The sequence below is a fragment of the Diadema antillarum genome, unplaced genomic scaffold (genome assembly GCF_040938485.1).
Source record: "Diadema antillarum isolate AM-2024a unplaced genomic scaffold, OU_Dant_1.0 seq00000766_RagTag, whole genome shotgun sequence".
Lineage (NCBI taxonomy): Eukaryota > Metazoa > Echinodermata > Echinoidea > Diadematoida > Diadematidae > Diadema > Diadema antillarum.
The window spans coordinates 1,179,608-1,204,442 of NW_027271656.1; the positions used below are offsets into that span (position 1 = coordinate 1,179,608).

The 24,835-nt window shown below is 37.4% G+C and overlaps 1 protein-coding gene across 1 annotated transcript; it reads right to left on the reverse strand.

Annotated features, from left to right (window-relative positions):
- Window positions 1-236: 236 nt before the first annotated feature.
- LOC139738723 (transmembrane prolyl 4-hydroxylase-like) lies at window positions 237-15,399 on the reverse strand. The gene is made up of 9 exons (XM_071649360.1): window positions 15,247-15,399; window positions 14,370-14,451; window positions 12,832-13,327; window positions 10,346-10,403; window positions 9,280-9,410; window positions 6,472-6,562; window positions 3,375-3,498; window positions 1,552-1,660; window positions 237-477 (listed from the first exon to the last, which is right to left on the reverse strand). Exons 1-9 carry the CDS (start codon window positions 15,397-15,399, stop codon window positions 237-239), a joined length of 1,485 nt encoding a protein of 494 aa, XP_071505461.1.
- Window positions 15,400-24,835: the final 9,436 nt, after the last annotated feature.

The following is a 24,835-nucleotide window of genomic DNA, read 5'->3' on the forward strand; positions in this document are numbered from 1 at the left end:
TTAACACATACAACTGAATTATTTCCTTGTTTTGTCAGCAGATAAGATCCCAAATATGTCAAATTGAGAAAAATAGATATATCTGTTTTAGTTTTTAAACGCTTCATATAATTATTCATTATTATACACAATCTCTCAAGTGGTGTAGAATTGATGTCAATATACCACATGCAAGGCGATTCGTTGCTTGCGTATTAAGATCCCGAGGCAAAATACAGTGTATCATAGTAATGATGTCAGAGTTCAGGATGCGCTGGTGGCGAGGAAAGCCGGTTGCTATGGTGATGATACCACGTGTTCTCTTGCTCCTCCCCCTTCTCCCCTGCCATCTCCTTCTCCCTGTTCGGAGAGCGCACGTCGCCCGGTGGATTGGAGTCCTTGGTGGTCGCGTCTTTCGCATCGAATACGCCGTCGCCGACGCCATCTTTTTTGGTTCCGTTTGATTCGTGAAAGATTTTCTCTTGGTATCTCATCTGCCTTGTAAGCATAGTAGATGTATGGAGCATCAAAGAAGACAATTACCTAGTTAATCATGGGTTTGGGGGAAAATGGTGACTATCACTTGTGTGAAAACGCATCAGCAAAACACGCAGGTTACTCTCAGTGGCACCATTTCTTGTGGTATCTCATCTGCCTTCTAGGCACGGAGCATCAAAGCATTCCTATACCCAGACAGTTGATAATGGATTTGGGAAGATGGTGATGATAACATTAGCAAAATATTGTTTTACATTTTTTGCATGCCAAGGACATCCACTTTTCGATATGATTTTGATCACTGAATGATGAAAGAAGAAAGTACATGCATGTTGAAAGTTTTTTTTTTCACTGCCGAAATATAGGCCCTCAGTAAAGCCAACATTAATGCATCAAGAAACAGTTTATAACCACTATTTTCAAAACAAAATGTGGATTATGCAAAATCAAAATATTCTCCTTTTCGGTTCTTCAAATTATAATGCATAAATACGGTATGCGTGAACGGCAGTAGATAGAGACATAAAATTGCTTTTGCAAGGCATTTAAAAATGCAAATGCATTCCTTGCCTTGATTCTACATGAGAAGAACTGAGTTCGATAAAAATGTTATAAACTTCAGGCATTTTTAATATCATTAATGTTTGTGTGATTTTAAAATGTTGGGGGCATTTATATTCAGGCGTTCTGATATTGCTTAACCTACATTTTTGGCGTTTGTTGTTTGGATAATTTCACCCATTTACGATTGTAAAAAACTGTAATACGAAAGACTACATAATAATTGAACCATAATTCGATACATTTACACTGTTATGTTAAATTCATCGCTAAGCAGGTTTGATTTGATTTGTTTTGGTTGGCTAAGCTTGGTTTGATTTGGGTTGGTTTGGTTAGTTGGTTTTGGTGTGGTTTGGTACTGTTTGGTTTGGCATAATTTGGATTGATTTGGTTCGGCTTGGTTCTGTCTGGTTTGGTATTGGTTGCTTGGTTGGGTTAGTTGTGGTTGGTTTGGTTTGGTTTGGTTGCTTGTATAATAACGAAACTCAGTAGTAATGCGCCCTCAACGCTCACCTCTCGTACACATCATCCACTAAGATCCAGTTATTGGCAATCCACTTGATACCCTTTGTGACCTCACATCCCCCATGGAGAGAAAACCCGTCCCTATTCCCCATCCAGCCTGCAGAAAAGTTAAGATATTGGGGAAAACGTATGCATGAAATTTAAGTATATCTTCAATATTTCAAGTCCGTCTGTCCATTTTGATAAACTTCAGTCCTCTTGCATTGCATGAAAAAATCGTTTTGAAAAAAGGGGTTTTCCTTCAGTAATTCAAAATAAGAATTTATTCAAAATGTTACGAACAATGTTGCAAAAAACACACCAACGAATCCTCCTTTTTTTTCAACTTTTCCAGGTGAACTTATCCACAAGGAGAAGATTGTCACATGGGCAGTTTGTAACAGGATTAAACGAAATTATGGCAATGAAGAGACTATCATTGGATAATGGATTTAAGATGCCACTCGGCTAAAAAACAAAACAAAAACAAAAACAAAATACCAGCAACACAATTTGCAAGACATCACAAATTTTATTCCAAAAGTTTTGTCGTTAGAGTCGTTTAATGCCGATGAAAAGAAATCAACGATTAAAAGCGTTTTGTGATCCCTGCATTTGATTGCCTGAATGATTCGAATTGATTTTCATTTTGTGTTCAAGAAAACAAGGAAACAAGTCCAACCGAATTACAATATTTGATAATGATCAACACAGTGATATCAATATGGTCTTCATGACGAAAATGATAATAAAAACTTAAACATTAGCAACAGAAAATATTGCAAAATAGAAATTAGAAAAATGGGAAGACCTAAAATCAAAACCACAGCTTGTATTACTTTGGCGCCGAAAACTGGACGCGAGACAAAGCATGCAAAATGGTTTAGATTAAAAACTGAAGCCCGGCTTATGCAAATTGAGATGGGAGGGGAAGAAGAGATGGAGAGGGGAGAGAAGACCGATCAGAAGGGTTGGTAGGTAACAGAATGTCTTTGAAGTAATTCATTCCTGAATTGAATCAATATTGTACGTAGCCTGGATAAAACTTCCTTTGCTTATTCAAGAAAACGATGCTATAATGATGACGATTATGATGATGATGATGATGGTGGTGGTGGTGGTGGTGATAGTTTTAAAGATAATATAAAGTTTGGTACCTCAAAAGTTTTCCTGAGTTTCCTTGTCTTAGTTTGTGTTTCAGGTTAAAGTACCTTTCATAGGAATATAACTAACACTGTGAGACTTACTCGCACCAAAGTGCTCTCATGTCTTAGTAATCATGAAATAATGAATTCGTACAATACGTGTATATTGATTGTCGCGGTACCGCGTCGAGTCAAACTAACGGCTCGTTGGAATTTTTCAGAGCCCGCTCTGCTCTGGTACGAAACCATTATTGCATGATTACTAAGACATGAGAGCACTTTGGGGCGAGTAATTCTCACAGTGTTAGTTATATGAAAGGTACTTTAACCTGAAACACAAACTAAGACAGGGAAGCTCAGGGAAACTTTTGAGGTACCAAAACTTTACATTATCTTTAACAATGATAATGATTATCACCATGAGAGATAATCCCAATAGATAATCAGGATTTCAGTAATGAAATAAGAAAAATAAAAAAAAACCGTCTAGGGTACAGGTTTGAGTACTGTACGTCAAAGAGTTTGACGTAATCATGGTAATTGTGTAATATAACAGTTGAATGACCAGCTTTGCTTTTGTTTGTTGTGTGTGTGGGTGTGTGTGTGTACATGCCTTTCCCTAATCCCTCTTCTCGGACATCAATGGCCCACGATAGGAATTTGATGAGGAGTGGGACATCGACTAACCTGTGTCGTCATCGACGAGGTGATTGTACCACAGCACCGCTTTGCCAGTCTCGGGCTTCACTGCTAAGTTCCGCCGACAGCTGCTTGATAAATCGTAGGCATCGTATGGCAGGCTACTTATGAACTGCCCATGAAGAAAGAGAAAGATATTAAGATAGTAAGGTACATGTATATAGAACATATTGATATATACTAATAACACAGATAATAAGGTAATAATGACAGTCATAGAGGACAATGATAATGATTAACTGTGATGACGAAGGTAGAATCATGATTATAGGGACAATGAAAGTACAACTCCTGCTACTTCCACAACATTTGGTATAAAACGATGATTTGATAATGATGATCATTACCATCATCATAATCAAATACTAGTATTACTTAATGAGCAAGAGGTAGAAGTCAAAGAAGAAGACGATGACGACAAAGATGACGAGGTAGGAAAAGGACAAGATGGGGAATGTGACAACGATATGTTAATGATCTGACTTCACAGAAATAGAAAAGAAATCATAAAAAGGCGAATAATGTTTTCGGCGTAAACGAAGTCATGTCGATGTCGACAGCATAACCTTGTACAGCAGGTTATACGTGTAGGGATGGGGCAGAGACGGGATTATTCAAGCGAATTGCTATAAAATCCAATCACCGCAGACGAAAGGAAATAAAGATTATCTGACACCGACAGTGTATATTCCGGTTTGATGCGACATTCCCCCGCTCCATCATAACTTCCGCTGTTACAACAGGTCTTCATATTACGAATGCAGTAATTGTTTCATCAAATTACGTATCAAATATTCATATTCATGTTTGTATTCTAATCTTTGTCTTTTGTAGCCACTAGGCTCCATTCCTAGAAAGTTTCTCTTGCCTATTTCGTGACGTAATCAATAGTAATAATAGCTGAAAGAAACTTATTCATTAATCATTGGTAAACTGCTTGCCACAACCAGTTGCATCAGCTCACAAAAGCAAAATAGAATTTTAACGACACAACCGTACTCTACCATTTTCTTGCCATACACTCATACCTGGAAAAATTTCAAAAAAACAGTGACTATGATAACTGAAAGCTCTGACGTGTAGTTCTTTGAGAACTGACATGCAGTTGTGAGCATAGCATAATATATATTCCTGTGATATCCCATGATACCCCAGCTGACTTATCTGTTGATGACGTCACAGAGGGCAAGAATGCGCTGCTTTGGCGGCGGAGCACAGATGGTGCAGACAAATAAAAAGTAAGTTTGCTAAAAACCCATGCTTACATATTTTGATCAAACAAATCCAAAATCTATGACTTGTGGATCTTTCCACATCAGCAGAAGTCAACACGAAATTGGATTTGAGGGGGACCTTTAATGATTTTGTGTCATTGCGACATAAAGAGGAGAAGAAAGAAATAAAGATAGATAGGAATACGATATAAGTTTTAAAGTGAGAAGCGTCTGTCCCTCTGAAAGAGAATCATGTTGTCATACTGCACTATACACGTACGTATAACGATAAAGGAATAATTTGTATCAAAACTAAGTAAGAATGAATGCATGCGCCATATTTCAATGGAAACATACAAATAATTATGATAAAAATAACAAATAGAAGGGAAAGCATGAGAAAAAGACAGACGTGACGTAATTAATCGTTAATTAATCTCAAAACGGCAGCGGCTCTATTTGGATGATGCGGGTCTAGCTATAATTATTCTTTCCACGGCTTGACGCGATTTGAGATTTTGGTTTTGTTTAGCATTCCTGAGAGATATGTATTTTATTATATTTACCAAGTTGAGTTGAACGTCACTTCGGATCGAATGGGAGCTAAGGCACTTTAAGAGATGCCCAGCATTACCGGATGCATCTAATTTGATTATGATAATGGAGCGCTGATCAGCTACGAGACTTCCCACATGCAATTACGTTGCTCATCACAAGACATAACTTTTTCAAGAGTGTGCCACTGATCGCATGGAGACTTTAAAACATTCAGGTGGGTCAGGATAATGAGAGGTATGATGTAATTCTCATCAGTTGTCGTTCGTCAGGCAAGAACGGTAGGGGAAATCTCGCCACCCCGCATCTCGTTGCGATCGAGAGACAAAGACTCCCTGCTGCAAAGTTTGCCGCTGTCATTATTGTAATATCAGTCTTTGGCAATCTACGCATTGCATAATTCTTCCACCTGATGGCCCGAAGGTGGCAAATCCCGTAGATGAAAAGTGCAGGGGCTGTGAAGGGGGATGGCCGTCTCCTGAAGAGAACCTGACGTGCGGCCCAAGAAAACTATTTATACTGACTGCTCTTGTTGGTGTAAACATTGTCAACGTTCAAGTGACCGTTTTCATCTTAAGCCGACTGAATGACGTCTTGAGAACTCAATGAAAATCAAAATTAACCTTGATCGTTTCTGATGGCGATTCTATAACGAGCACTGCAATACTACAAAAGTCGCTTGCACGTGGCATGTCAAGAACACACTATAGGCATTAAAAAAAAAAATCTTTGTAATCACATGAATGGTTGGTGATAGAATGAGCGTTTAAATTGAAACCAATTGTATTAGTAAAATCATACCGACTCTATGAACATTATGAACTTTCAAACTTTCACTTTTTTTCAACAAGAGAGTGACATCGGTCACAATCGGATCTACATCAGTTAGATTTAATGATATGTCGCCATTGCCTCACATTGACCAGTGCAAAAGTTCACTTTTTTGATAAAATAGAATGGAAACAGTCATATATTCCTCATCAAAATGTTTTAGTGCTGCAGAAACTTGGCAATGGTGGATAGTCACTATACATTGACTCACTATTTATTTTCATAGTTGAATTAATGTTTATAACCGGAGCAGCCAACAGGACAGTAATTAGGTTATGACGTCATCACCTAAATCACTTTGCAGAGATGATTTGACTGATTTTAATCAACATACTTCTATCATTTAATACATGTACTTCGAGGATTTCTCTTGAAGGGGGTCCGATCTTGAGAACACTTCTCCTTTTTTGTTCTTCCAATTTCTTTTCACGTTAGTCGACGCGAACATAGAGTTAAGTACATGTAGTATTTTAATGGTATTTCACCTCTTTTGAATTATTTTTCATATCCGCCACTGGAAACGCTGTTTCTCCTCCTTCTTCAACATCGTTGAGATAATAAAGTATTGTTGCATATCTGCATATCAAAAAACAAGGAAAGAAACAATTAATCAATCAATCAATTAATCAATTAATCAATCAATTAATCAATCAATCAATCAATCAATCAATCAAGTTATTATTATCATTATCATCATTGAACTTCATGTTATTGTAACTATTGTTATTACTCCTACTTCTGTTATTATTATCGTTCGCATTAAACTAACTGTATATCAAAACGACTGACAAAACTGTTATGATAACGATAATGATGATTTTTTATTATCATTATATTCATCATTATTCATAGGAGATCATAACTTTGATTATTGCAATTACCACTGTTAGTACACACACAGTGGCATCGTGGTATTTTTAGTAACACTTCGTGTTCTTTGACCTCACTTGACACTATCCTGGTCATTGCAAAATACATGTCTATAAATTAGACAGAGAGCCCCAATTAGCTCAACTAATTCCCTGAAGCTCACCTCATACACCCCTATACCTGATATCAAAAACTAGACCGGCAAAGTCATTAGAACTGCGGTCTCATTAATAAGAAAGCAAAAGGACAAAATGAGGCGCATGACGCCAAAGTTTACATGACGTCACTTCGGCTTTCTAGTTCAATATCATATAACCTGGCGAAATGAGAATCACGATTTGAAAGCAGGCGAACAGTGAAAAATCTTCGCATTGTCGTCTGTAATTCTGCTTCCTAATGCTCTTTCGTGTTTTTGCTTGTTTGTTTTGCTCTTATCCTTTTTTTCATCACGCCTCTATTTGATCAGAATGAACTTTTGATTCTTAAAATTTACATCAATTAGTCAGTCAGCGCTGAAAACCGGACATAACGTGAATACTTTCATTTTTGTCAGTGAATATTGATAGCGCTGACTGGGGAGAAATCGTGACGTCGAATGGATTAACTTTCAGGTCTCATTTGATTTGAATTAGAAGAAAATATCCCGGGGGTAATTCCCTCAAATATCCCGATCAGCAGACCATTCAAGAGAGATGAAACCCGATATGTATTGTCGAAGACTTCGAGGCATAAGACGGGAATCTGGAGGACCGGGGGAAAAAGAGGAAGAAAGAATGGTATATGCTGGGCATCCTGTAAACCTCCTCGAGAATATCAAGCCCCTTGTACTGTTCTGCGATGGTAAACGGCGGATACTCAGGTCTGATCCTCAGGCGCCCCCATGCCCAAGCGAGAGTTATGATAAATGATGTATATTATTGTGACGACCCCCTTTGGTCCGTCGCGCCGTACGCGAGCGTAATGCATTATGCAACTTGGAGAGAGAGAAAGGAAGAAAAGAAATGAAGAAAAAAAAGTGCAGTGTCATCTTGCAGCTCCTGTGTAACATACTGCATGTCTCCACCTAATCTAACTTCGGGACGCGTCTACACAGCGTCCACGCAGAGCCTTTTGTGTCAAACAGGAAAGGCAGTTTGAAAATAGAATGATACAACTGGGCATCATCTTCTGCCCATCGATTCGGCTATAGATGAAAGACGCGTGATGGTTCGTGCTTACTTTCGCACACGCACACGCACACACACATACATACATACATATACAAACATCACTGACAAACATGTAATTACACACATAAACATAATCACACACTGACACAAACACACACACACACACACACACACATTGAGAGGCAACAAGAATGTGACTACACCAGTAGGAGATCAAGAAAAAGAAGACATTGACGACGAATAAAGGAATGAAAAAGAATAGAAAAAAAAAGAGAAGAAGAGGCAAATGGCGGAAAGGGACATGTGGAGGGAAGAAATTTAAAAAAAAGACTCCATGAAAAGACAAAAATAGCAAATATACCTGCAGCTTTTCAAATATAGTTTTCCCAAAGATTTGTGGACTCGGGAAAGCACAAGACTACTGAAACTATCAATTAGGGAAGCTTCCCCAAAGATATGTGGGTTCAGGGGAATGCAGAAAAAATATTGAAATGTCAGCGAAGTTTGAGAAAAAATAAACTTTTCAAAAGTTATACCATCCTATAGTTTTCATTAATATTGTATGCCGTCCTATCTATGCTGAAATCAGATAGCAAATCGTGGTGTTATGGGAGCAGAATGATACAATATACTAAAGTAATATCACATGGATAATAGTAATAATGGTTTTAGCAAATGTGGTCGAGTTTATCGCATAGATTGAAAAGAGATCACATATACCATAATCATTCAATTAGGTTATACCCCTTTTTGTATTTAGATAATAGATACCAAATCAATTGGAATAAATCATCCAATTCGGTCAAATTTGCAGTGAGGTATAATTATTTGCTGAATCCATTGTTTTTTCTTAATAGGGAAGAGGAGTACTTCCCAGTAATATGTTATGTTATCTTGTTTCGTTTGAACTTTTACCTCTTTCACTATATATTATATATATATATATATATATATATATATATATATATGTATATATATATATATGTATATATATATATATATATTTATATATATATATATATATATATATATATATATATATATATATATAAACATGTTGAGATTTCACGTATTGGATCCACGAGGAAATGAAGAAACAAACTGGTAATGATTTACTGACCAAAAATGCATTACAAGTTTGTTACTTCATTTATGTATGTATATATATATATATATATATATATATATATATATATATATATATATATAATTTTTCAATAAAGAAATAACAACAACAGATTTTAAGGGTCTCACCTGCATAGTCGCTCTTTCTCCTCAGGATATGAATCGAGCACTCTGGCCGTATGTCCGCACTGTGTGTCAGAGGAGATGCCCGTACTGTCGTAGTGCGCGTGATACAGTCCCCCAGGACGGTAGCGAACAACCTGCCCAGGGTGACATTGAGTTTTGATTTCAAGTTCATTGGAGAGAAGGAGAGAAGACGACGGAGAAGAAGTATAATAGAAGAAGAAGGATATAATCAAAACAGAAGACAGAAGAGAACGAACAGAATGACTGACAGAAGATTAAAAGGGCGTTCCAGACGATTTTCGTAATTTCACATCCTGCAGCACATAAATCAACAGCTCCATGTATAGATTTGTGAAATTTATATAGGTCCTTGAGCAGAGAAATCAGTACTCTGAAAAAAAAAGCCAAAACAGATTTCATTGAACAAAGATGACGACAAAGGAGTCTCACATATCTCAGAGATGTAGCAATGCAATTTCATCACAATACCACGTGCTTGACAAGTTCACCTGTGCAAAATTTATACATGTCTTCTTTTGTTCTGCTTCCTTGAGCCCCAACTCATGCATTCTTGTTATGAGGCTGGCATGTCATCATCCTTGTTCATTGTGATTTGTTATAAATTTTGAAAACACTCCAATTCCTCATCCCAATCCCTACAAATTCTGAAACTCTGCATCCAGTGTACCCAATTTATTGTTGTTCATATGTAAAAATATGAAAATCATCGGGAGGTCTCCTTTAAGAAGGGGCATGGGAACTGATGGAAGATAAAGAATAATAATAACTGATATTGTGGTGTCATATACTGATATAAGCAATGTACTGTCATCTGCGTTTACATAGCTCTGATATAGAGGGTCTCGCCATTATTGCTTACCACGGGTACTCATGCACACAGCTAGATCAAGATGGACACGGAGGGCATTGGGCCTGAAGTATTACCTTAGACAGCATGACTGAACGGGGAAAGGAAAAGCTTCGTTGAGCAGGGAAGTCATAGTTTGATTGACCAAAAACCTTTGCCATCGTTTTGTTGTCATATACATGTACAATTGTATTTACAAACCTGAAGACTCTCCGACGAGTGAACGATTTTCCAGTCTAACTTGGTGACGGCGGTAACCCTGAATCAACGGAAAACAATCATTGGGGGAACGATGGTATAAATGTGACAACCCTGATAATAGTAAAGACATCAATTGCCGTTATGAAATTAACCCTTTTGTTAGCTCTGAGTGCCTATTCTTACAGAAAATCACCTAGCATTGTACACACTATTCAACGTTTCTGACACAGGAAAGATGAATAAGAAAGGACTTTATTAAAATATTCAATCAGAAACGTGATTACGTAGTAACAGAATTCACGAGCAATAATAACAGAAGTGGAAATGATTAATAACACCTACATTTCAGATAAATGAATATTATATCTTAATAGTATCTGTTTCATTGTATGATAATGCTATCATTATTTAACACCAGTAATTAGATCAAGAAAATATTGGCTAGTGATGTCCAGAATGAACGTATCGATGAAGTTCCTTGCTAATATACTTATGAAAGTTAGCCACAATTTAAATTCCAAATCCAATGAATAAATGTTTTACAAACTTTTAGAAAGAGTGGAAAGATTTTGAAGTTCTGCGTTATGATCTTCTTTGATCTTCACTTTTAGAAATGGCTTTTATTTGCATTTACAACCTTGGTATAACTAATATGCAATGCATAACGTCCTCAGGTCCTTTATTTGCAAATTCTTATTTTGCTGTGAGTACAAGTGGAACAAACTCTGCTGGTAAAACGTCTACTTTTTGGATCGAAAGATAAAGGGTCTGAACCCCTTGGAAACCAGCTGTAGGCTACGGTCACAACTCAGAGCGGCGACCGACCGATTTATAGCCTGCTCGGTCGCTGCTGAAATTTTGGCACCGCCCAGCAGTTTTTGGAGATATCGAGCAGGCTATAAAATCCCAGCGATGCCCGAGCGATGCCCTGTCGATTTCCCGTCGGTCACAGGTCGATTTTAGGTTAAAAATTTGCGAAATATGGGGATATTCTCCGTGCAGAGACTGAGCAGTCACCGAGCGGTGCCCCATTGGCAACTGGACGATCTCCAACCGGCCACCTGCCGATTTTTACGAAATCGCTCAGCGATCGACGGGTGATCGATAGGTCATCTATCAGTGTCCCGTAGGCGTACCGGCGGCCGCCCGCCGGTCTCTGCCGGAAATTACTCACAAGCTACCTGGGTTTATTCGTGGACGTATGTGATTTATGATGTGATAACTAATTAATTCATGAAGATAAAACTCGAGGCAAAAGATTTAAGAGTTAAATTACCAACTACCAAACCTCAGCTATGTGAAACCACAGATAAATAGAAATTAGGAAATCAAACGAAAGGGAGGAAAACCCAAGATAGAACAAAGATTAGAATAGATTAAAATTTTCCAAAAATATCTTCGTTTGCTTCTATATTTTACGGTATTTTCTTTTCCTATCTAATTTCATATTTTCATTTCTCCATCTCTTGTCATCCATTGCTTCTTCATTCAATAAATGATAAGATAACCAAACTGTATTTTACTAAGTCTACATATCGACACTAACTTTTAGCTTTCATCTCTTTTGCCCCAAAGTGGTTGTCCCTGTCTTCCATGTCCCTCATGTTGGTTGCCGAGATGTTGAGATGCTGAGATGTTGATGGGGTTTCATTGCCTCTATCCCTCCCCCTGCTTCTTCCACATTGTCCTTGCTTCTCTTCCCCATCTAGTCCCTGGTTTCCTTCAGTGCTTCTGTCATTTCATCTTTACTATTTTTAGTCCCTAAATCGCTCGACGGCGACCGCTCGATCTATTCCCTGGGCTTTCTTCTGTGCTTTTGTTATTTTTGTCTCTATTATTTTTGTTTCCTAAATCGCTCGGCGGCGACCGCTCGATAAGGTCAGTGCCTGGGTGGTTGCCGCTCGGACACCGAACGTATTTTGGGCAGTGAGTGAAAACTGGTCGGTCGCCGCTGAAATTTTAACTCCGCGTTAAATCTTCAGCGGCGACCGACCGATGCCAGAAAAATCAGTGGTGCCTGGTCGGTCACCGGTCGGCGTCCGACCGAAATTGGCTAAAAACTCGCCGACCGGTCGCCGAGCAGGCTGATTTGGGGGTTGTGACCGTATAGCCTTAAGAGGAGCCCTACGTCTTTATTCTGCAACAGGGCTGCAGCTGTAGTTAGCCTACTCAATGTAGCAATAGCCCCAGGCAACCTAAAGCCCATGCGCTACTAGTGGCCAGGCGCTACACTGGGGTAACATTAATTGGAGAGGTGAAGTCTGTGAGATTGTACTCCTTGGATAAATGATGAGCATTAAGATTTGCTTCGCGTGACTCCCATATCTTGTAACTGCAACTATTATGTTGTAGCTGACGTGTCAACAACAGAACACTACAGCAGAAATGTGTTGGCCTGCAATCATTATTCTATTTTATTTATTGATCTTAGTTGTCTCTACTTTTTTCTCTTTTTGCTGGGAGGGGGTAGGAACGCAACAACCTACCTCTCACGAAGCTTACGAATGACGTCATGTTTTGTCTCCTTCCAGTCGATCCACGCCTGGTCACTGACGCGGCCGCGTTGCCTACCCTTTGGAGGGAGAGTTCCCCTCCGCCATTGCTCCAGCCACTTTCGAATCCTCGCCGTTTTGTTCGGGAGGTTGATCAGCCAAAGCTCTCTGGAGTTGATGAACCCGTCCGAGTTGAGATCAAGGATCAATTCGACGTACATCCGACCCAGGTCCGAAGGCGGCAGGGCTTCGTCGGCCTCGAGGCCAGGTATGCACGACAGAGCCTCGTCGAAGTCCAGCTGTGAATCGGCGTCGAGGTCGCACTCGTGCAGTTTCGTGTTCCACTCTGTCTCGTTGAAGGCAACCTTAGATTCATCAACGCCGCTAGCTTTGAGCGTCTTATTGACCGTGCTACTTGTCTTCAGCCCTTCATCCATGGCGAGATTCTTTAAGTGTTCGCACTCCTCCTTCGTTAGGAAATGTGGTATTTCTGTCAGCAGAAGAAATGGCAAGCGGTTCTTAACAGAAAAAAATACTTTACTCAAGCTTCTGTTAATCCAAAACTGCTTTTCACATTTCATGGCAATTTATGGCTTAATTTGAATTCTGATTTGAACCTTGCTTTTATAATTGGGAATGTATAACTACTCTATTGCTTTATCGGGTTTTTTTCTATTCTCCTATTCTCATGGCTCGAGGATAGAAATGTTCTTCTGCTTTCTCAATAGTTTATCTTTGGCCATAAACCAGAGGGACATTTCCTGCTTTATAACTGATAACGAGCTGTTCTCTGCTCTGTGCAATAAAGCATAGCCGTGAAGCGTAACTAGTGATCTCCTGCAATGTCACGGGTCAGCTCATAGCTGCTATGTCGAGGGCTAGTTTTCACTATTTATGCTTCATTTTGGCATCTTAAAGGAAAAATTCCAGTTTATGTTCAAATTGACTGTGACAAGTAAAGAGTAGAAGAACAGGAAGATTTAAAGTCTAAACTGAAAAAAAAACACAGACCTTTAATTTCAATCTTTCTTCTGTTTACAAGAAACAAGTGCCTACTATCACTAATATGCTCGCGAGAGAAGTGGGGCGCACAGACAACTGCAGTGACATCAAAGCGGTAGGCATTGATCTTATTTGCTTTGTTTTTGTTTAAAGGTTGTACCTTAGAGCAAAGGAAACACAGATGAAAATAGAACAAATGACTGAAACCGGAAGTTATGGTCCATGTAAATGCCAACAGGTGTCCCTCAAATAAAATTAAATCAAGATCAGAGCCCATAAGGGGGTTTCCCCTCATTTCTTGTCTACACCTTTTCCTGGGGACAAAGAATCTATTTTTTGTCCGGGCACACAATACATTATAGCACGATGCGTTCCCGAGACTAGAACGATTCAGTATAACAATTGCTGCTGCTGCATGCTGATGTATGTCTGCTGTCTTCTTGCACGCGGGCAACGAAAAAAAAAAATGAGGCCAGTGTGAGAGAAAAAAAAATCGATATATTTTTTAGTGAGAAAACAAGAGGTGTTACCGAATACTGGCGGGTGTACAGCTAAGGTCTTCATTTGCACGTATCTGCCCGGGGTGATTTCGACATAAAGTATGTGACCAACCTGTGTGTAAAGTGACGGGGAAAATGATTAAAAGACATGATATAAGCTCAAAGAGAAGAAAACATGCAAGTAGATTATGTTCGTTCATTTCTTCTTTTACACATCATTCGATGCAATGGATAGAGCGATATATCGCTGGCCTCTGCATCCAGTCGCAACCACCACTCGTGCATGTGTCACAATGTATAATAGCTAGTCTATATAACTATGCGTCTATTACTATGTACGTGCGTGCGTGAGGTCGTCGGATGCTTTTCTATGTATTATTGATACATGTACAATGGATAGTCAATCTAGAAGTATTTGGCAGTGCGCGTACGCATACACATCATCAAATCACAAACAGACGTAAGTTGCGAAAGTAAATTATAACTGTCTTATTATGTAAAAGAAAAACGCCTTAAATGCCATTAATAATTTTTTTGGTGTTTTCTCTTCATAGAGAGTCAAGTCAAGTTACTTTACCCATTCGCATGCTTCTACTATCTCCCCCCCCCCCCATCATTCTACACATACCATGCATACGCGCTAAAATGTGTAGTTACACAAGAAAAAAATATCAACCAGAATCCATTAGTAGTTGGAAACAAGGTTTATCGATTCGACCAAAGACACTTTAAATTCATCAGTTCACTTGTACGACAAGTGACCTTCTGGTTCTCACTCCAGTTGCTCCTCGGAAACAACACGGTTCTCTTAAACCTATGCAAGTTCCGTTATGGAATATGTAATATGAATATAGGGCCTACACATACGAAGACAAATACAAACAGATACGAGAGATATGACGCTAACCTCCACCGGATCATAACGAAACAATCGCATTTTTCCTTGATGGAATGTTGATGTCTCGGGGTCGGTCTCTTCTTTACCAACATTATGTTGTGCACCATCTTCTCGGCTGTAAACGTCCCCGTCGTAGCTGCCCCGCACACTCTCGTAAGTCATGGCTAGCAGCAGCAAGAAAATACAAGGAACGTTTGGTCCATCTGTTGGAACGAGTCAATGAGTAATGCACTCCACTAAAATAAAAAAATAAGAGTGAAGGGACTCAAGGTCAGTTCCCTCATCATTAAAGGAAACCTCCAGATGATTTTCAGATTTTTACATTTGAACAACTATAAATCAGTTATACTGAGGACAGATTTCAGAATTTATGATAATTGGGATGAAGAATAAGAATATTTTCAAAATTTAGAATAAATTGCAATGAACAAGGATGATGACATGGCAGAGTCACCATAGGAATGCATGAGTTGGGGCTCAAGGAAGCAGAACAAAAGAAGAAGGCATGCATATATAGATTATACACAGGTGAACTCGCAAGCAAGCGGTATTGTAATGGAATTGCCCTGCTACATTTCTGAAATATGTGAACCTCCTATGTTATCATCCTTGTTCAGTGTAATTTGTTTAAGGTTTTTCAAAGTATTGTTTCTCTGCTCAAGAACCACAATAAATTCCACACATTTATACATGGAGTTGTCGATTTATATACTACATGATGTGAAATTATGAAAATCATCTGGAATGTCCCTTTAAGCCGTTCCTTACGATACTCTGAAATTATGTACCATAAGATTTGAATGGTGTCCAGGCTGGGTTCTCTCAGGCAGTAAGTTAAGTCCATATTAACCTCTACGCGTAGTATGAGGACTGGTGTGGTAATATTTGAAATTCTCTTCAACTGTCATGAAAGAAAAAAAAATCAATGAGTAAACAATCATGGATTTTATTTGTGTTCATATTAGTTTACTTGATTATAATGTTCCTGTGATTTGTATAAGTTTGTATAATGCTATACTGACTTATGCATTTGTCGGAAATGAAGTAAATTAAATGAAATGAAATAAATACTACTAATAATAATTTACATGTCACCGCGCTTACTATATAGTTTATAAGCGCCTTACATATACATACATAATCTTACATCACTATAAAATATAACTACAACAATTTACTTTACTCAGTGTACTTAACCAAGAAAATATTTCACAGTATCAGATACCCAACAACTGTTCATAAAATAAAATGAAATGAAATGAAACGACATGAAATGAAATGATATGAAATGAAATGAAATGAAATGAAATGAAATGAAATGAAATGAAATGACATGAAATGAAATGAATGTTATATTGATAAAACAAATGCAGTGTAGCAATATTAATGGTATATAGACCAGAACAATGATGATAAATCATTTCTATTTTGTCATACAACGAGCTTCCATCAGCCTGTCCGTGTCATTACGTCTACTCTGTGATATTCATGCTAACAGGTCGTAGATCTGGAAACAGAAATGACATGCAGTTATGCAGCTGGCGTGGTTTCCCCGCTCACTCGTGCTAGAGGAACGGACAAAACAGAAACGATCGATATTTTATTTTAGTACAAGATCCTAACCATGACAAAACGTGCTGAGACAAGAAGGTGTGAATTAAAACACTCTCCGGAGTATGCAGTTGGTATATGAAGCAGGGGCACAAAAGAAACATATACATACATATATATATATATATATATATATATATATATATATACATACATATATGTATATATATATATATCATATATAATTGTATATTATGTATATAAAATTATATACATACATAAACATTGAACATCCTACTCTTGACACAGAGAATGTAATATATAACGAACGCATATATAAGTTCATATTATAATCCTCAGACCCACAGCTTTGACTAACTTGCTACAGTGCAATTTTAAGAATTATACCATGATATTCAGCAAAAACTTCAAGTGACATTAGAATATGTCATGATCATATATTAAAAAAAACTCGGGAGATGGAGTGAATGGGAAGAAATGTATCAATTCGATTATTGTTTTAGGAAAGACAGAGGTAGAGTGATTCAAAAACGACAGAGGATAAGACAGATGAGGCAGAGAAAGATAGATTAAAAAAAATAGGGCTCCCTGGTTGTTTGTTGTGCTATAAAGACGAAAAGCATCAGCAGGCTCTTCCAGCATACGAAAGCAGCTTAATATAAGTGAAAAGAAAAAAAGGCAAACACGTGATTATCAGTTTTGGTTTAGATGGGCTGGGGCTTCAGACTTCCAACTTTTTTTAGAGATAATGAGAAACCACTTATGAATTATGAAAGAGCATACAATTCTAAAAGGAATTCAAAGTTTATTTGATGAAAATTGGTTTTAAAATGGCTGACATATCCACAAACAAAGCGGTCCTTGTGGAAGATATGAACCACCTTTTATTAGGACCACTTTGTTTTACTTTGCTTTTTGATATCTCAGTCATTTTAAAACCCATATTCATCAAATAAACATTAAATTTCTCTTAGATTTGTATCCTCTTTAACATTTCATAATTGATTTCTAATTATCTCTCAAAAAGTTAAAAATCTGAATCCCCTTCACAATCAAAGCTACAGCATCCGTTTAAATTGTCTGTGCATGTATCGGGAGTTCTTTACTCATTATATTTGGTCACAAGCTTTCTTTATTTTGTGCAATATCAACGACATCGACATAAAACGAAAACAGTTTACGATAGCGTGAAAGTAGGGAGATGGAATACAGAGGGAGAGTAGATTTTAGATAGATACGAGAGAGGAGATGTCACGGATGTATGAGGTAGAAAAGTGTAGCGCTCCTTCACTGGGGTCTCTTCTCGCTATAAATAGGATGACAGGAAATCAGATACACCCGTCGATGATATTTCAAGGAGCTATAGGTATCATTCACCCCTGGACAATGAGTGGTCTATGACGTCACATCGCAGGAAAAGGATACATCTGTCTATTGAGATAAGGAAACAATATGTACGTATATATATGTGTATATATACGTATATATACATATACATATACATATATATATATATATATATATATATACATATATATGTACATATATTCTATAGATAGAGACAGACAGACAGAATTGTATAAATTTGGACGTGGAGTTGAATTTATATCATTTTTATTAACAACAAAAACTACATGTAATTCCATTCTTTCCAGGATTGCATATAAAATGATATACAAAAGTACAATAACAAAAAGGAAATATACAGAAATATAGTATTCCATGACCTAATGAAAGTTTAAAATATGAGATAATCTTAAACAGTAGTTCAATTTGCAATGGAAAAGGGGATCCAATTACAAAATGACTTGTTGTGAACAATTACAAACCTTTAACTAAACGAAATAAACAATCACAAAAAGTGACTTATAAATACAATCTAAACCTGCAATACAGATCAGCTATCTAAACTGTGTGCGTTGGTGTGCCTGTATGTGTTTGTTTGTATGTCTGCGTGAGAAGTGAGTGGTATAGGTGGTGGGTAGTGATGATGGTGATGATCCACAGCATTTGTAAGGCGCCATATATCTGTTATAGAAACATTGAATGTCTGGTGAAAAATGTGAGTTTTGAGTGAGGCTTTGAAGTGATCCAGTTTGTCAATTTCACGGAGGAAAGATGGGAGGGAGTTCCATAGGCGAGGAGCAATAGAGGAGATTAGGAGATTCGAGTATTGTGTTTTTATTTCCTTAACATAATTTGACTCTTGCCAAAATATAGAGACAATGTATAATAACACAATGGCAAAACCAAAACAAGAAGCAGCATTTAAGGGGCGAATATAGACTGCAGAAATAAAAACTTTAAAAAGTCCATTATTCAAATTTTTGCCTAAATACATCGATTGAAGGGCCTGTTTGGATGCCACAAAATGGGAACTTATTCCAAAGGTTTTGGACCATTGAATGTAGTCAGTTTTTTTTCTCTTGTTTTCTTTTTTAGGGTGGGCTTTCAAAGCTACAAACAAGAGTAGGTGTAATTGTCTTGTAAAATGATTAGTATTCGATACACTTTGAACTATAATCGTGAGATCAAACATGATTATAATCATAATGTATTCAACTTGCCTAAGTTGAATAAACACAAATCTTGGATTTTAATTATCTCATTTTCTGAAAATAGAGAATCAATCTGAGAATATAAATATGAATATGAATTGGGTACATATACAGAGTGATGTATATTTTAGTGAAAATTAATATTCTATCTTACTGAGTTTGATTTCTGTCTCCCCAGGGTGATTTCCCACTGCGGCTGGTGGAATATGATTTGTTTTTCATGTTTTCAAGACTAGGTTGCCCTTCCTATACTTAAAGTTAAAGTTTAGAAGGATAGAAGAATGCACGAGTACTGTTTGTTACAATTTTTAAAGATAAATTTCTTTTCGTGTGTGTATGTTTCAAGTTGGTCTTCTCAATTATCCACATATACAGTATATGAACCTAAGTGAAAGCTTGCATGAAATTGAAAGTCTTACCAAAATTTTACAACAATCAGGGGTATAATTAATACTGTGACATGATCATGAATTGAATTAAATTAAATAATTGGACAAAGATCTCAAAAATCTCATAAAGTATGCTCCTATAAGTTGCCATGAGGTTTTGAATCACCGCTCAGTTACTCACCGCACTTCTACAGATTCTTAACTTCAAAGCTTTTTTTTTCAGAAGTAGTATTTCTATAAGACCTATTTCCGTCACTTATTTTGTTGCGTCAAGAACACCCAATGGTAATGACATATGTTTGAATTATACATCATCATCCTTATCATGCTTAATCTATTGTGTTTGACGAAATACTTCTACCATCAGTGACCAAAGCGTTTTGTTGTTGAAAACAGAAGCAAATTAATAAACTTTTTACGATGGAAATCGAAAAAGGTAGATGCCTTACCCATGTTTCTATCCGTCCTGTTTATTCCCGGGCACTCTTCATTACATCGTGCTTCAAACAATAGGACTTTAAGCATTCCCCGCATGTAAACCCGTGTGGGATATCAAACAGGCGCTATAGTGCAATAAGCTCGCTTTGTTGGTTTTTTTTACAAGATGTGAGTGTGAATTTAAAAAGAATGATATCCATATTCTACATGTATATGCTTGTGCGTGGGTGGGAAGAGATCGGTGAGAGATATGATATCAGTCTGGGTTGGTGCTTGGTTTATCTCACATGTATGATCACACACACACACACACACACACACACACACACACACACACACACGAACGAACATCGCGGCCGTGCCGCTTGACACCATAGGTGTGACTATCGATGGGTGTTACACTTTTAAAGAAGGCTGGCGTCTGGCGTGGAACATAGCCTATAAACGAAAAACATAACAACTATCCTTCGTACCTCTTGAAATGATCGCACGTGGACGTAAAAGTATTGATTGATTTTTATCTTAATGTAATGGACCAAGTAAATATGCAGCTATAGATATTCACAGGAAAAGTAAAAAATCCTCACCTCTAAAATATATTCAAGTGCCTAGATCAGACCAAAGTCATTACACAAGACTTATTTAGAAATAAATGCAGGATATAATACTATACTTCCTGTAATTCTGTTCATCAATCACCGATTATTAGAGAAATGAAGAATATATCGCTACTTTGAAAGGTAAGTCAAAAGCTTTTGTGAAAAAAAAAACATGGATTGGTATGGATGAAATGTTTTTGTTTTGATTTTGAATTATCACAATACATATATTATTATGTTTATTTTCTAGTCACAGTTATATTGATTGTATTTATTTGTTAATAGTTGATTTATACAGCTATTATGTGTGGATGATATAATCATACTCGTGTTCATTGAAATGTACTGATCTGTTTGCAGAATAATGAATAATTTCCCCGTGGAGAAGAAAAAATAGGTGGGGGGGGGGGGGGTATTTACAAGGTTCAGTTTTTGTCAGTTTATCTATCTTTCCTGAAGACACGTGACGTGATGCCCCCCCCCCCAAAAAAAAAAAAAAAAAAAAAAAAAAAAAAACCAAACCCCCTAAAAAAAAAAAAAAAAAAAAAAAAAAAAAAAAACCTAAAATAAATAAAGGAAATGTGTCAAATTTAATCTACTGATTCCAGGAATAACATGATGCATACATCATTATGATGAAACCATCAACATGTTCTCATTTCAATGATATTTCTCTAATAAAGGGGATGTTGTGTTCGAATCATATCTGCATCAACACTAAACGCCTCGATCTTGGCGTTACCTGGCTTTCCTTCATAGACCTTTGATCCATGTTTAAACCGAAAGGAGACATTCTCCTTCTTTGTCAAAAACCTTTCTTTCATTTTTATTTCGTTTCTCTCCTTTCTTTGCGGTCTCTTTCATTTGACTTCAAGGGCTAAAAATCACGAAAATTGCGTGATTGACCGACAGTAGGAAATGAATGAGTAATAAATCATCAAACTGGCACATAACGATTTCAGAAAAGAGCAAGCGACGATGAAACCTATTTACCCTAGCTAATGTCAATGTAGTCTTCTTGGCTTCAATATAATGTCCATGATCGCTTGATGGCGTAAGGGCGATTAAGAGGTCAAATTTGCTATCACGACTAAAACAGTGGAGTGTGGAATTAAACAAAAAAGGGAACATTTATACAATGCTTGATATGGGTTAATGCGTTGGGAGGGATGTATTACAGAGTGGAGTTAATGCCATCAATAGTTCTGAAATTGTGTGACCAAAGCAATTTGCGTGCTAAGGATGCGATGAATTGTCCGCCCCCTTACCAGAAAACATCCTAGCTGTATTGATTGATCAGCGTGAAATGAACCGGGGCTCGTCAAGAGACAGATGCGAAGCGCGTCATGAACAAAACGGAAGATCAGATCAATTTGTTTCAGGAAGACAGACAGAACGAGAGACTTCCCCTAAAAATTTACACGCTTTAAGAGGGAAGTGCTCTCATTTTTTTTTTTCATTATAATTATGGTAATGACGTAGGCTTTGACTTCGAGACGAACTGGCATTTGGGAGGCAGAGAGTAACCATTATCATTAAACCAAATACATGTACGCGATCTTCGCAACGAAAACAAATTTTACCCATTGATATCAAACCATTCATGCAAACATGAGGTCTGATTTAATATCCGTGGAACGGAATGCCGTGAGTGACAGAACAAAGCAGAGCTAGTTTTGTCTGGAGAACGTCTTCATTAAAGATATTGCAAGTTATTTAGTTTCAACGACGGTAATCTTTGTTGTTGTAACTATAGCATATTCGACACATACGATGATATTTTCTTCAGTTCCTTTAAGATCTATACAGCAATAGTTATCAGATTAAGAGAGGGAAAAATGTATCGAACATCGCATAAGCTGTTTAGCGTTCTTAGGTGTCCCATTTTCAGTTTTGCTTCACCGCAATGCATTCCACAGATAAGAATTGTTTGTTTGTTTGTCTGTTTGTTTGTTTCATTTCCATCTGAGAAGACGTCTGGCCAGCCCATGTTCAGCTGTACTAGCTGGTCTTCGATGGGGTCCAGGTGAGTGTGAGGAATCATTCAAACTGGTATGGCATATTCTAGTTGCAAACATCATACTTATATTGTTAATGCATTTATACCGATCAACTGTCATGTTTTTGTGCTTGCATGATTTCATGTTTATTATGTTATTCAGGTATTGCTGTCCAATCTCCATAATTTCACCTATAGTCACTCTTAAAGATTGCCTTACAGTAAGGAACGATTATTGCTAATGAATTTTTGAAAAGTCACCGAGCGTGACAAGAGCATCAAACGCTGGGGGAAAATGATGAATGCCAAAACATAGGGACTGTGCTACATGCCAAAAGGACATCAACAGCAACCCTGTCGATCTCCTTTAGCATGTTTAGTACATATATTTTCAATAACTCGTCATGCATCATATTTCTGATTTGATTTGATTTGATTTCTGCATTTTTCACAAACCTATACAACGTCACAAACATTTTCCAAAACTAATGATACTATAATCATTATCCGTTCATTTCCATAGAAGACTTCGAGTTCCTATGTGGCTCTCAATGTTCCTTTTGAGACAAAACAGTGTCTTTGTCAAATTAGTAAAAATGAGGAAACTTCATTTCTTTCATGAAGTCAGTAGCTAGTTAGTGCATTATGATTGAAAATTATACAATTCTTATGATTATAGCAAAAGTGTTCAATGACACGTCCTTTAAGTCACTTCAATAAAACATAACAAATAACAACAACAGTGATGATAACCGTATCCGTCGTTACTTTTCCCGCTCTGGTTGTGTGGGTTTGTTTTGCTCTTTATTGAATTTGTTTTTATTTGTTATTGCTTGTTTCTGAAGGTATAGTGTCCGCCTTTATTTCGAAGAAATACAAACTCGTGTCTCTTTATAAACGAACACCATTGTGCACTTTCAAAGTGCCTTTGTTAACAGATTAAAAGAATACGTGTGTGAGCCATAGCTGCATTAATCCAATGTTTGTGGACGAGAGGACACTATACCCAGCGACTCCGTAACCAGGGTAACGTACTGCTGGCAGCAAGATGACTCGGATGCCCTAAATTCTTCGGGCCGTACTGGGGATGATGCAACTTGATTAGATCTTTCGTTTATGTTTCCTGCTTTCTGGCCTGCGTGGACATCAGCTGCTCTTAAACAGGGGGCAAAGCAATGGGTCAAAAAGGTCCCTGTTTCATGTTATCAAAAGCGTACACCTATATATTCGCCTCCCATTAGCTACAGAGCGTCGGTATCGAAATATCCTTTCTGAATTAATATGGACACATGTCAACACACTTGTCCATGTCCATATAACGTGCACAGAATTTGAGTGTGATATGCGAATCAGAGGAGAAGCGGAGCACTGGCTCATATAGACAGTCACATGTCTGAATCGGCGTCAATGAGGACATGAATGAATTAATAGTTTGATAGTTCGAAAGGGAGAAATAAGAATTACTTACATGTTAATTGAGCAAGTAAAAAGAGGCAAGGCATAGATGAAGGCCGTTAATAAAAATATACATCACGTAACTACCCAAAAGCCAGCTAGCAGTTAAGTTGAACAGAAAAATGAATATCAAACTGATACATGGACAGGTTAACGGTCATGATTTAGTCCTATGTTGAGTTTTCTTTGCTGTTTTAGGTAATACATTGCTGGCTGCATGAATATAGATAGTATTTGAAGGTGGATAAAACTGACTACAAGAATTGAAGGGATCTAATTTGTTAATTTCTCATACTGTATAGATTTCTGTAAGCTGTATATGAATCACATGTCGAGAATGACGATAAAGAAAGGAAATTAGTTGACGAAAGGAATCAAATTGTCATCGTGTGTTAGTTTAAGGTTACGCTAGGAAAGGTTGAAGTGATTCGGTGAAAATTTGAACGAAATGGGGGCTGTAGGAATTGGAAAGTTGCATCTCGTTCAAGAATTGATAGTGATCACAAGAGAATGATTATCCAATAACTTCAACTTCTTCCATTCTTAAGTTAAGGCAGTTTACAAGCATAAGACGTATCTTTACCGTTT

What these genes read in the sequence shown, in the direction of transcription:
- LOC139738723 (XM_071649360.1), bottom strand. Translation starts at nt 15,399, where the DNA reads ATGACTTACGAGAGTGTGCGGGGCAGCTACGACGGGGACGTTTACAGC. An exon ending in TTCGTTATGATCCGGTGGAG is followed by an intron (nt 14,452 to 15,246) that starts GTTAGCGTCATA and finishes CTTTACACACAG; the next exon opens with GTTGGTCACATACTTTATGT. An exon ending in ACTCGTCGGAGAGTCTTCAG is followed by an intron (nt 9,411 to 10,345) that starts GTTTGTAAATAC and finishes CACCCTGGGCAG; the next exon opens with GTTGTTCGCTACCGTCCTGG.